The 13,793-nt window shown below is 46.6% G+C and overlaps 1 protein-coding gene across 4 annotated transcripts in view; it reads right to left on the bottom strand.

Moving 5' to 3' along the window:
* POD1 (POLLEN DEFECTIVE IN GUIDANCE-like protein) overlaps positions 1-13,793 on the bottom strand; it is a 68,277-nt gene that overhangs the window by 15,125 nt on the left and 39,359 nt on the right. For 3 of the 4 annotated variants that reach the window (XM_087370071.1, XM_087370068.1, XM_087370070.1), the window contains one exon: positions 1,329-1,397. The exons of the other annotated variant lie outside the window; for it this stretch is intronic. In XM_087370071.1, the coding sequence (XP_087226197.1) occupies positions 1,329-1,397 (69 nt within the window). The remainder of the gene's footprint in view (positions 1-1,328; positions 1,398-13,793) is intronic. 4 annotated transcript variants of the gene reach the window in all.

The following is a 13,793-nucleotide window of genomic DNA, read 5'->3' as shown; positions in this document are numbered from 1 at the left end:
AATCATTTCCTTTGAATGTAGAATAACCTTTAACAACAAAAATGAAATAATCAAATGTAAATAAACAAGAGGAAAAGAACGCACAACGTATGGTGTATTGGGAAACCCCAACCCAAAGGGAGTTTTTGCTTGGCTGCCAAGTAACCACACCGTAGACCACTTTGCAATTGGAATTACTATCACTTTGCTTCAGCTGGATTGGCACATAATTGCATGAGCCTTCCAATATATCTTTTGTCACCACAATCTGTCCTACGGATCTTTATCGGATGCTTGCTATTGTAAATTGATCGATAGCTATTAAAATTGAATCATGGTGTCACTGTAGATGCAGCAAGTCATAAGAAGCAGCAACTTGCTGCAGTGGATACTTGTATCAGGCTGCTCCTTCTCTGCAGACTATTCCATTCAAAAAGGCAGAGGATTGGAGAACTCAGGGATAGATAATTTAGGCTGTTATAAGCAGGTCAACTAGCACGATAACTTCTTTGGTAAGGAATTAAATGTCCCTTACATACAACATCTAGGACTGCCAACCTGACTGTTGGGTTAATAAGATGATATATACCTCTTTTAAATGTTAATCCCCTACATCATGTCCATATGTCCTACTAAGGACCCTGGGTTAAGTAACGATAAAAGGAAAAGGTAAGTCAGGGACATTTTGCTCCCTGAATTTTCTATGACTGACCAGGATAATGCCAACATCCACCTTATAACTGTGGAATGCATCAAATTTATCCGTGTGTTTAATATATGTCTAGATTCCATTCAGAATAAAAGGTCAACAATCATCTTAATTTGAACAAAGGGTCTTTTGGCCCACCTAAGAAAAAGTTTTGCACATACAATATTTAAGCTCATATGATGAATAAGGAACCTAGGTTGCCTATGGCTCCCAACATCATAATGCATGTATCCCCCATCAATTTGCCCCAAACTTCAGTGTGTATAGCATAACCCATCAATCAACACATCTTAAGACATGCCTCTCTGTTACATCAACGAAAGTAAAATTTCTGAAGCATTTATATATAGGAAGTTAAGATTCAGTTTGATACCAACCCTGAACTTAAGGGCAATAACTGATGCTTATCCACAAATTCCATTTCCATCATGACACAAAAAATGTAATGGGGTTCTTTAAAGTCCACAATGCCAAAAATAATCACTTTACTTTCATGTCTATTTTTATTTTATTTGTTTTCTTTCCATGTGATCTGTCTTTATCTTAATCAATTCACCACAAATAACAGAGACAAAATACACGAACATATCTAAAAGCCCAACATAAACAAAGATACCCACTTCAGATTTGTATTACTTACCACACAAGCTGGTGCCAATGGGACAAAAGACATTGTCTTGTGCACTTCATGTGACTGAGAGTTTAGAGTCTACAGCAGACAGAATACAAGCCATCAGAATCAGCACGGCCGTAGAGAAGGCTGATACAATTGACCAAAAGAATACAATACAAGACATTGTCCCATACTCTGTAAGAATCTCCTTTTTTACAAAAACATATTCAACATGTGTAACATGTAACCTTTCCTTAAAATAATTTCTTGTCAAACAAGTAAAGCTCACACACCATGTTCATTCTTTTTTTTTTCGTTCAAGCAAGTAACATGATTGCTATTTTTTGAAGTACTTAGCTCATAAGCTAGAGAAAGGAAGCAAGAAAAAAAGAATGTTTATTAACATCTACGACAGACCAGAGGGTCTATGAGACTGATAAAAAACTAGATACAATGAAAGCTAAGGGGTGGGGCCACTAAAAGGGCATCCACAACCAAGGCTGGTGATGAGAAAATAAATGCATCGTGATGTAGCTATGAGAGAGAAAAAACCTCTAAAGGACATCCAGAGGAAGCCCCTCGCCATCCACTAACCCATCCAAGTGATTGGACCTAGGTATGCTATCTGTGGGACGGTTCAGCTTTTGATAGACAAGATGAGCTCGTCTGAGCGGCTCTGGATCTGGTGAGTGATGGCGTCATCAGGGAAGAAAATCAGTGAACAGCATGATCAGTCTGTCCAAGTGTCCTCCTCTATAATCTGCAGGTAGCCCGCCGTTTGACAAGTGCTACCGTCACTCCATTAATCTCTCGTCGAATAGAGAGGAGGTCTCTGCAGTCCTCCTGTGAGTGTCCATCCACAGGAGGTCTCTGCAGTCCTCCTGTGAGTGTCCATCCAGAGTCTCTGCAGTCCTCCTGTGAGTGTCCATGCATTACTCGAGTCTCTCGAGTAATGCATGTCTCTGCACATTTAGTCCCCTGCTGGCCTGGCTCCGGAAAAGTCAGTGAACATCCTCTGACTAGGTTCATACAATCTCTCATGGCTCCCCTATACTCACACGAGTTGATCTCTATGTCGATGGGCCTTGAGGAGGAAAGTTGTCCACACGTCACTAATCAAGATGTGCCAAGAACTCTCTGAGTTGGCCACAACCACTGCTGAATAGAAAGTGATGCCGTCCACAGATCTCATAGTAAACAGGGCATCTGACTGCAAAGTGCTCCTTTGTCTCTATCTCCTGCATATCACATAAAATGCAGATCCGTTTGTCAAGTGGAATGCCCTCTGCCCGTCCTATCTCAACCCGTAGCCTATGAGAAGATACCCGAAACTGCCTGATCAAGATCCTCAATGTATATGGGAGATGGATCTAGGTGTAGCCCAGTGGTTCAGTAAACCTCTCCTCTGAGATCTGCAAGCAATAATCCCTATAGAAGTTGAATTTTACCGAAAGCTCAAGAGGCGCTAGCCAAGTCCTGTACGTGTAAAGCTACAATAAATCTTCTCTAATGACCTGATTCACCTCATGATAGGTAAGCAGAATGGATGGAGCCTCAAGGCTATACTGGAACGGTGGCAGCCTATCCTTAAGTAGTCCGAAGCTAGCAAACCATCTATGTGTCTTCCCCTCTGCCTCCAATACGATCGACGAAGTCAAGGCCACGCATGGCAATCTGGTCCGTCCACATGTCATGGTACCAAGTCCCTGACTCTATGGAGATAACTGACCACATGAAAGACTGCATCAAGCTTGCAGAGACCCTAAGCACGTGGGCTATAGCTCGACTCATCCATAGGCCCATAACTAACCCAGGCGTCTCATACCACACGATCCCGTCCCGAAGACCCTCGATACGTAATCCTATGATTGTAGATGGCCAAAGTCTCAGCCTCAAGTCCAAGCCCGACCATCAATTGAGGAGCACTCAATCGAACTACCACAATAGCCTTGGCCCTGGCTCCTCCCCTATAGAAGGAAACCTTAGCATGACGCTATGAATAGCCCCCTCCATATAAAGCGAGTACTATATATAAAGCAACCTCCATATATAGCAATCTCGGCTAAAAATAGCCACCCAGCAATTTGCTATCCCTTGACCCACGTTAGCCTAATTCCTAACCCTAGATACACCATGCACATGACATACTCCCCTTCCTCTAAGAACTCACTCCTGAGTTCAGTCTGTGATGGGTACCACATACTGTGGATGGTAATTAGACCGGTTCGAGTTAGGTGTACTTGTCTCCCATGTTCAACTTGTAATCTCTAACATATGGCATCTTGCGTAGGCAAATTTGCCCTCAAGGTAGAACCAGCATTCATCTATGGTGAAAATTTGAAAATATGTGAAACCCTGGCCAAGCTTAGGCATTTGGATGCCTGCCAAGTGCATCCTTTGGTGTGTGGGTGTTGTTGGGAGCCATCTTTGTGACAATCTGATATGGATTGCTGCAAAGAGACCCCCCAAAATGGCAGCCCTTGCAGTGCCGCAGGTTGTAAGTGCTTACTTAAGCAATATAGGGGCTATAATAGTTCCAGTAATAACCCATCCTGTTCAAAGGGGGGGGGGGGGGACCCATCACTAACTCAAGAGACGTCGCCAACCCTTGAGGACTCTCCACTCAAATAATGTGGGTGTGTAAGCCCCCTCCAAGAAAAGGACAACCATTAGCCCTAAAATCTCGCTAGGAATTAGCAAGTCAATTTCTACCATATTGTACACATACTCATAACGATCTAAATCACTAAGGCCCTTCATGTAATGATATTTCCTTAAGGATCAATTAATATATGTAGGCTATCTCATGGGCTATCCATAGATGCCACTTATACCTTGGTATGAGCCTTGTAGGCCTAGTTAGAGCCAGTTAGGACTATTGGTACAGTTACTTTATGTGCCATCTACGTCAATTTGGACACTTAGTTCAGTTAGGGCAGTTAGCCCTAGGGTTTTGTTATGTTGGCTCTCCCTTGCTCCACACTTCAGTTTTGCAGCAATCTATTATAGCATCTCGTTCTTCTCCATTGTGCTTCCATTTTTTAGCTTCCATTGCTTCCAACACCCAACAGTGGTATCAGAGCAAGTCGGGAATCCATTCCCTCAGCCATTGACAGCTTTCTCAAGCTGTTTGGCAGCCTTTTGAGCCCTCATTCTTGCTGATTTGGTCAGTTTTTTTAGGTTTTCTACACATCTATGAGGATCTGTGACGTCCTCCAGCAATTCTATTGCGGGAACTTCACTTTTGACGCGAAAAATCGGTGTTTTGGAGCTTTTTCTGCTGAAATCAGTGCATTTACTGCACATTTATTGCTCGCAGCATCTGTACGGAATTCTGTACACCTTGTACGGACTGTACGGATTTCGCACGTGCGAAATCCATGCACCTATGCAGACCTGTCAGACTGTTACGAATTTTGTACGGCCCTGTCAGACAGCATTTAATGCTGTGCGGGATCTGTATGGGCCTTTTTGCCTGCATTTAAGGCTGTACGGAGTGTGTCGGACCTGTCGGCTGCATTTATTGCAGTACAGATTGCGTCAGCAAGCATTTACTGCAGTACGGAGCTGCCTCAGGGTGCGTGCAAGTTATATTGAAGGTTTCTCAGCATTTCGGAGCTGCCTCAAGCTGCGTGCCGGCGTTTGGAGTGGAGCGACTGACTTGAGCCGGAGACTTCTCTTTGTGCCCTTCCCTCCTCATGTGGCATCCCTTTGCCTCAGGCTGTGAGCTTCTCTCCATTGGATCTCTTTCTCTCCATTTCTACGTGCTCTCCTCCTCGTGGGAGCACTTCTTTTGCTGTATTTCTCATTTCCAGCCCTCATTTGCTCACTTTCAGAGCCTGTCACTGCTGTACATTATTGGGTAAGCCGTTGTTGCATTGGCTTTTTCCAATTTCTACTTTGTTTACATTTTGGAAAGGCCTCGTGTTGCCTTTGGGAATTTTTCTTGCAACAGGTACACCTTGGGACAGCAGAGTCTTTTGCAGACATAAGCTTTGAAGCTTGGGCAAATTTTTGGCACTTGATTCTGAGAGGTTTCCTTTCTCTCATGTGCTTTGCCAGTTGGTGCATTTGCCTTGTATTTCAGCACCATGTCTGGTGGCGAAGATGATTTGTTTGGGCTGATTGGGGCTGATGACAAGCTTAATGGCACCAATTACCCCATGTGGGCATACATGATGGGACATGTTTTGGTTGCCAAGAATCTATGGCATATTGTTTCAGGTTCTAAGGCCAAGCCTACACGCACTGTTACTGGTGCTACACCTGCAACCTCTGCTTCTTCAAGTGATGGGTCTTCACGTGATGGTTCTACTGCTACAACCAGGACTCCTGCACCTCCTACTCCAAGTGCTTTGCCTCCTTTACAGGAGCAAATTCAGTGGGATGGTCGTGAGGCCAAAGCACATGCCTTGATTGCTCTTTCAATGAAACGGGTTATTATCCCTCATATTCGGTCTTGCAAGACAGCTAAGCAAGCATGGGATCAGCTTGCATCTTTGTATTAGGTGTGGAATGAGGCAAAGGTTGCCTATCTCCGCAGGCAGTTGAAAGATCTAAAGCTTGATGAGGGTGGCAACATGGATGCCTATCTCACTAATGTGAAGGATTTGAAAGAGCAGTTGGCCAACGTTGATGAGATTATGCCTGATTCTCAGCTGGTTTCTAATATCCTTGATGGGTTGCCTGATTTTGCAGATGTTTCTTTATGCTTCAAGCACTTTATTGCCTTGGCTGAGAATGAGAGTGGGCTGCACATTGCTCACAGTAATGCAGACCGGGGAGGTGAATACATGTCGAAGGAGTTTGCTGGTTTTTTGGCTTCCCATGGCATTAATCATCGATGCACGGTGCCTTGTACTCCTCAACAGAATCCCGTGGCTGAGCGGAAGAATAGATTAGTGATGGAAATGGCCAGATGCATGTTGAAAGGCAAACATTTGCCTAATAAGTTGTGGTTGGATGCGGTCATGCATGCAAATTACATCTTGAATAGATATCCTACAAAGGCATTGCAGACTATCACACCTTATGAGGCTTGGACAAGCCTCACATTTCCCACATGAGGACTTTTGGATGCTTAGCTTATGCTCATGTGCCTTCACAGAGACGCACTAAGTTGGATGATAAAGCTGTTAAATGCATTTTTCTTGGGTATAGTTTAGAGAGCAAGGGCTATAAGCTAAATCAGCCCCACATTGCAAGTGTTTTGTTAGTCGGGATGTTGTGTTTGATGAATCTTCCACTATGCCTTTGCTGGACTGTCAAAAACAGCCCGTTGTTGATGCCCCAAACAACAAACTATCTAATGATTGTATCAAACATGCTAAAACAAAATACGAATGTCACTAACATCAGCACATATACATGGAGAGAAGGGAATGATGATATTTCACTGTGAGAGTCCATCCCATGATAGGGAGAATAGAGAAAGAAGCTTCCCGCTCAAAAGAAAGGAAGAAGTATTTGAGCAAGAAATTTTCAAAATGGCGGTCAAAAATGATCTAACAGACCACAATGTTTTAGAGGCAAGGCTTAAGTGTCATACAGCCACGCAACCCTCTATTTCTAACTTAGACAGAAATCAATTAGAAGCAGTTTTTTCCCTTGAAGAGCTCAAAGAGGCTGTTTTTGCAATGTCTGATGGAAAAGCCCCTGGAGAGGATGGACTTTCTGCTGAATTTTACAAATTTTTTTGGGATACTGTTGGTCCTTCTCTACTAGAAGTCTGGAATGAGAGCATTCAATTGGGACTGCTCCCAGAGCATTTAAATGGGGGTGTCATCAAACTTATTCCAAAGAAAGGGGTCATAACAGTGTTAAAGAACTGGAGACCCCTAACCATGCTTAACTATTCTTATAAGATATTTGCTAAAGCAATGGCCTTGAGACTAAGACACAAGATGGACAAGTGGATTCTAGAAGAACAAAAAGGATTCATAAAGAACAAGGATGAGGAAGAGAAGTGAGAGAGAATGAGGGGAGTGTGGTAGTTAAATGGGAGGATTTGGTTTTGTCCCTCCTCCATCTGTTGGTCATTTGCAGCCACATGTGCAGCTAGAAATTCAGCCTGATATGCCTATCATTGATCAGGATCGTTTGCATAGGGCTCTTGACCAGGAAAGAGCAGAAATTCAGGAGCCTAAAAAGGTACCCCATTGGCTCCTTGACACATTAAAAGACAGCAAACAAGACACTCCTCTGCCAGCCCGTACGAGAGCAGCTTTCCGGAAAGAGCATGCTAGTTTTGTTGCTTATGGTTGCTACAGCATGCAATGAAGAGCCATTAGGTCATCAAGATGCCTTTCAGAATGATTGTTGAATGAAGGCCATGCAAGCTTAATTGGATTCTATCCATCAGAATGACACTTAAGAGTTGTGTGATTTGTCTTATGGCAAGAATGCCATTGGAACTAAGTGGGTTTACAAGATCAAACGGAAAGCTGATGGTTCAATGGACCACTACAAAGCCCACCTTGTTGCTAAGGGCTATGCTCACCAGCATGGCATTGACTTTGAGGAGACTTTTGCTCCCACTTCCAAAATCACTACCATTCGCATTGTTATTGCCTTTGCTGCCCACTTTCATTGGCAGATACATCAGCTTGATATTAAGACAGCTTTCCTTCATGGGCATTTACAAGAAGAAGTCTATGTTTCCCAACCTCCTGGCTTTGAGGTTGAAGGTTCTGAAAGCAAGGTATGCCGCTTGAAAAAGGCCCTCGGCCCTCTATGGATTGAAGCAGGCACCTCGGGCTTGGTATTCGAGAATTCATTCTCATTTGCTCACACTTGGCTTTCAGAACAGCCCTACAGAGGCTACCCTTTACATCCGCAAGTGTGGGACAGATTTGCTGATTTTAGTCCTTTATGTGAATGACATACTTGTAACTAGGACACATGCTCAGCAAATTGCAGATTTTAAAATTGATTTGCAGCAGACATTTGCTATGTCTGATCTTGGTCTTCTGCACTACTATCTAGGCATTCAATTTGCTAGCAGTGAGGGGGGCATTTTGATGTCACAATCCAAGTACATTGGACAGCTTTTGCAGCGTTTTCAGTTTGAGGATTGCAAGCCAATATCCACACCATTAGAGATTGGTTTTCACTTCTCTTTTGAGGATGGTAGCGGTACATGTGATGTCACTCTCTATCAGTAGGCAATTGGTTGTTTGATTTACCTATGCCATACGACACCTAATCTACAGTATGCTGTCTCACGGTTGAGCAGATATATGCACAGCCCATCTATGCACCATTGGCATGCCGTGAAGCGTGTTTTGAGATATCTTAAAGGCACTCAGCATTTAGGCCTTCTTTATGGGGCTGATACTTCACTTGTCATGCATGGGTTCACTGATAGTGATTGGGCTGGTTGTTCTGACACTCGTGTGTCAATACTGGCAATTGTTTTATGCTTGGTACTTCATGTCTTTCTTGGTTCAGCAAGAAGCAGAGTACAGTTGCTACTTCTAGCTGTGAAGCTGAGTATAGAGCGGCTTTTACAGCTACAGTGGAGTGTGTTTGGCTTCGAAAGCTACTTCCACATCTTTGTGCATGTCAGATTGCTCCTACCGTCATCTTCACTGATAGTCAGAGTGCTTTGGCTGTCACACGGAATCCAGTTTTCCATGCTCGCAAAAAGCACATTGAGATTCACTATCACTATGTCAAAGAGCGATTATCAGCAGGTGATATTGAGTTGTCTTATGTTCCCACTGAAGACAACTTGGTAGATCTTTTTACGAAGGCTCTACCTCAATCTAAGTTTGAGGCTTTTCGACAAGCTTTAAACTTAGTACCTTTTGTAACTTGATTTGTTATACTCTGTACAGTCATAGGTTGCTATATCCTACGGGACGAACATGTACAACCATGACACTAGATATTTAGGTATCCTGAGCCATGTCCAGGATACTTTAGCCCATACCATGGAGGGGGTTTGTAGGCTATCTCATGGGCTATCCATAGATGCCACTTATACCTTGGTATGAGCCTTGTAGGCCTAGTTATAGTCAGTTAGGACTATTGGTACAGTTAGTTCATGTACCATCTAGGTCAATTAGGACACTTGGCCCAGTTAGGACAGTTAGCCCTAGGGTTTTGTTATGTTGGCTCTCCCTTGAGCCTCCACACTTCAGTTTTACAGCAATCTATTACAGCATCTCGTTTTTCTCCATTGTGCTTCCATTTTTTAGCTTCCATTGCTTCCAACACCCAACAATATGCACATTACACTACCAACATCAACGTAAATAAAGCATAAGCAGGCACGATGTGCACATGTGATCAACTAATGTCAAAACATTTTGTATGCAAGATAACAGCCTAACTTCATAACATTTGAAGGGGGACTATATATGTCTTCATAAGACCACAAAATCCAATCTTACCCGTAACTTTTATTTTTCAATCAGTAAGAACGTTGTTTGCCACCTCAGAAGATAACTTCGTGTAGCCGAAGAGCTGGCCACCATTTGGACAAAAAATCAAAAGATCTTGCATGTCCACTGAAAGGCTAATAGGTCCCCCCAAATTGACTTTAAAAATCAAAATGTACTAATTAGTTGAAAAGGGAGGGGGGAGGGCTAGGAAAGGCAATGGGAGGGGTGAAGAGGAGATTGATTAATTAGGACATCCCTCTTATTTATGAGGGTAAGAATTTAAGCCCTTTTACTATACTTCTTTCACAACATCTTCATGAAGCCTACAGGCTAAAGGAATTCTTGAGTTCAAGTCCCCCCTTTGCATTTTGAAGCTATCGCTTTGACGTTAACTTACTTTTTCACAAAAAAAGAAACTTTCCATTGATGCTTGGAAAAACGAAACCATACAAGTCAATTGTCCCAAAGGCACCAACCAAAAAAGAAAACCCTCAAGCCTGGCGAAGGCTTGCCTGCCTCTCGAGAACCCAGCTCACTGCCTAAGGGTGTCTCATCGAGAAGGGCTAACAACTAGGGGGAAGGCGAGAGAATCTCTCGCGACGTGAGAATGTAGAAAACTCCTGCATGCTTGCCTCTCGAGAACCCAGCTCACTGCCTAAGGGTGTCTCAACAAGAAGGGCTAACAACTAGGGGGAGGGGGAGAGAATCTCTCGCGACGTGAGAATGTAGAAAACTCCTACAAGCCATGCCTTGCAGAAACGCTCCCACCTTTTGGCGGTCGCTCTAAAGTCTGATGCCCCGCGCCCCCAGGTGGCACACAAAGTATAGATGATATCTTGCCAAATAGTTACCAAAGTGGTGGTCGGTGGAGCCCGATGTCCCCCCATCAATAGGCTGCAACGTGCAACCCAGATGTTCCACGTCCTGATGCTGGCCACTGTCTCCCACACACCATCCTCCGAGCTAGCACGGTCGCCTCATGTTAGCTCAATGCGACCAGAAAACACATTTTGGGCATTCGAAACATGTAGAAATGTTTCTACCTGAAACGTTTCTTAGAAATGTGTGAAACGTAGCATTTAGGGCGAAACATCCTGGGTACAACATATACTATTTACACTGTTTTTCTGCGCCGATTTGATTCGCCTCTCCCTTGCTTGCTCTGCTGCCTACAAAACACTGTACTCTTCCCAGCCTAATCCCTCTACTCTATTTTCTTGCCAAGCCCTCTACTCTACCCAGCCTAAGCCCTCTACCCCATGCTCGAGCATCTACTTAAGCCTGCTGCCTAAGCCCTCTACCCCCTTGCTAAGCCCTCTACTCTATTCCCTTGCTGAACCCTCTACTTTACCCTTCCTTGCTAAAGCCTAGATGCAGTATATTATGAAGTATATATAATATACATAAAATACAATTGTTTTACGCGTTTCTAGGCAGAACAGCTGCCAAAATCTAGAAATGTTTATTGTGACACTGTGTTAGCTCGATGCACTGCCTATGTATCTTGTAAGCTGGGGAGACCTCATCAATGTGGAAGGCATGACCCCCCTCTATCACCTAGGCCGCCATGCCCCAGGTGAAGTCTCAGTGGAGAATCAGCATCCGGGCTACAATCCAAAGGGATCCTAGCCAGATCCTCTAGTCACTCAGGCAACTCCAAAGGCAGTGCTGGACTGTCTCCAACACATAGTCCAAGCAGCAATGACAGCGCCCATCCACCCACATCTACTCCAGCCAAGGGCCTATGGATAGGCCCCCATGGGTTGTCAACCAAAGAAGTACAAGATCGTCCGTGGTCAAAAGGTTAGACCAAAGCAACGTCCAGAAACGTGAATGGAACTCTTGAGATACCTAATGCACTGCCCAGTGTCTCTCTCTCAAAGTGGTCCAAGATGATGCCTCCATCTGTAGTCGTCCTATCCGAGTCGTGAGGAGAAGAAGGGAACCTCCTCCACTCTCTCTATGTAAAAGAACCTAGTTGGCTACCAAAGCCCTACCTGCTAAAGAGAGTTTGGCTAAGCTCTAGTATAAGAGCTTTCACCGGTCACTCACAAGAAACGGGGCAATCTGTTGCTCTGATGAGATGTCGATCTCTACCTGACAACCTATTTGCCTCGTTGTCTGACCCCTCGGATTCACTAAAAACAAAAGATGACGCCCCAATCCTGAGCCTCTTGGATTTCCTCTATCCAAGTGAAGAAGCCAATCGACTTGGTCCAATTGATCCGAGCCCCTGAGGCCTCCCAATAGATGGTTGAGGCTCCTCTAACTGCCTCCAGGCTCGCTGCTCATCCCTCCACATACAACGTCGTATCATCTGCAAACTCTAAGTCCATAAGCTCCTCCTCCTGTCAAATCAAAAGTCTTATCCCACTCAATCAGCACGGGTGATGATGCTCGTTTAGTAGGTCCACCCTTACTGTGATTTGTATCAAGTTTTCTTTCAGTCTCATAGACCCATCGGTCTTCCGAAGACTCTAATAAATTTTCTCTCTTTCTTTCTCCTCACTCCGCTCCAACCTCTCTCTCTCTCTCTCTCTCTCTCTCTCTCTCTCTCCCGCTGATGTCCCCCCTCGCCGCTCTCCCTCGACGCCCCCTCCCTCGACGCCCCCTCGCCGCCCCCTCCCTCGACGCCCCCTCCCTCGCCGCCCCCTCCCTCGCCGCCCCCTCGTCGCCCCCTCGCCGCTCTCCCTCGCCGCACCCTCCCTCGTCGCTCCTCCCCCTCGCCGCTCCCCTCGCTCCTCCCCTCGCCGCTCTCCCTCGACGCTCCTCCCCTCACCGCTCAGCTCCCTCCCCTCACCCTCCCTCGTCGCTCAGCCTCCCCCTCACCCTCGTCGCTCCTCTCCTCGCCGTCCTCTCCTCGCCGCTCCCCTCGCCGCTCAGCTCCCTCCCCTCACCCCTCCCTCGTCACTCAGCCTCCCCCTCCCTCGTCTCTCCTCCCCTCGCCGCTCAGCTCCCTCCCCTCACCGCCGCTCAACTCCCTCCCCCTCACCGCCGCTCAGCCCCCTCCCCCTCACCGCCGCTCAGCCCCCTCCCTCGTCGCTCGGCCTCCCCCTCCCTCGTCGCTCGGCCCCCTCCCTCGCCGCTCGGCCCCCTCCCCCTCCCTCGTTGCTCAGCCCCCCCCCTCCCACCCCCTCGTCGCTCAACCCCCTCCCCCTCGTCGCTCAGCCTCCCCCTCCCTCGTCGCTCGCCCCCTCCCTCGTCGCTCAGCCCCCCCCTCTCCTGCAGCTCTACTCTGCCCCCCTCCCGTAGCTCTACTCTGCCCCCCCCTCCCGTAGCTCCACTCTACTGCCCCCCCCTCCCGCAGCCTCTGCACCACCCCCCCCTCCCGTAGCCTCTGCCCCACACCCTCCCGCAGCCTTCCCGTGGTCTGAGGGCCCTTGTCTGCTGCAAGCCTTGGCTTGCCACTGGCCTTGCGCAGGCCTGCGCACCCCTACAGCAATGCTGAACAAGATCTGCCTCCCCTGAAAATCGTGCACTTGAACAAGTCCTACAATGGCCCACAAACCCAAACAGTCTCCGAAGCCAATTGTGGGAGAGATCACAAAGCGCATCTCCAGGAGTGGATTAGCAATTGACAGCCAACCAGCCCTGAAAACATCGGGTGCAATGGACACCAATGCAGTTCTTTCTCCCGTAGCCATCATCTCTACTCCAATCACTGCCCCCCCCACCACTGTACCACTCAGCCTGCCCCCCACAGGAGAGGGTCACAGTCCCTCACCCCCCACACAGCTTCCTTCTGTCTCCACCACTCTTATGTCCCCCCTTCCCCTCACCCAGCAGCCTTTCTCCACTCCTCTGCCATATACAGCTAGCCTATCGCCCACGCCCCCACAGCCATACGCCATGTCCCAGTTCGCACCCCCCCGAGTCCCACCTGAGACAATAGATTACATCTTTGCGGAGCTACATCGACTACGGGATCACACCGTAGCACAAGACCAGCTTATTCAGAGCATGCGCCAGGAGATCACTCACCTCCGTCAGGAGGTTGTCTCTCTCACTGCTACAGTCACAGCGGCCCCGCGCACTACACCAGAGGTAGAGGAGCGGATCGCTACTATCCAGACTGCTATTCGCAGACTACCAGATGGGTGGATGT

This window comes from Dipteris shenzhenensis, chromosome 31, assembly GCF_047967505.1.
Source record: "Dipteris shenzhenensis isolate YYH24624 ecotype China chromosome 31, Dip_SZ_1.0, whole genome shotgun sequence".
NCBI classification, from domain to species: domain Eukaryota; kingdom Viridiplantae; phylum Streptophyta; class Polypodiopsida; order Gleicheniales; family Dipteridaceae; genus Dipteris; species Dipteris shenzhenensis.
The sequence above is the reverse complement of the archived record's forward strand: the minus strand, read 5'-3'. Positions and strand labels throughout refer to the sequence as shown.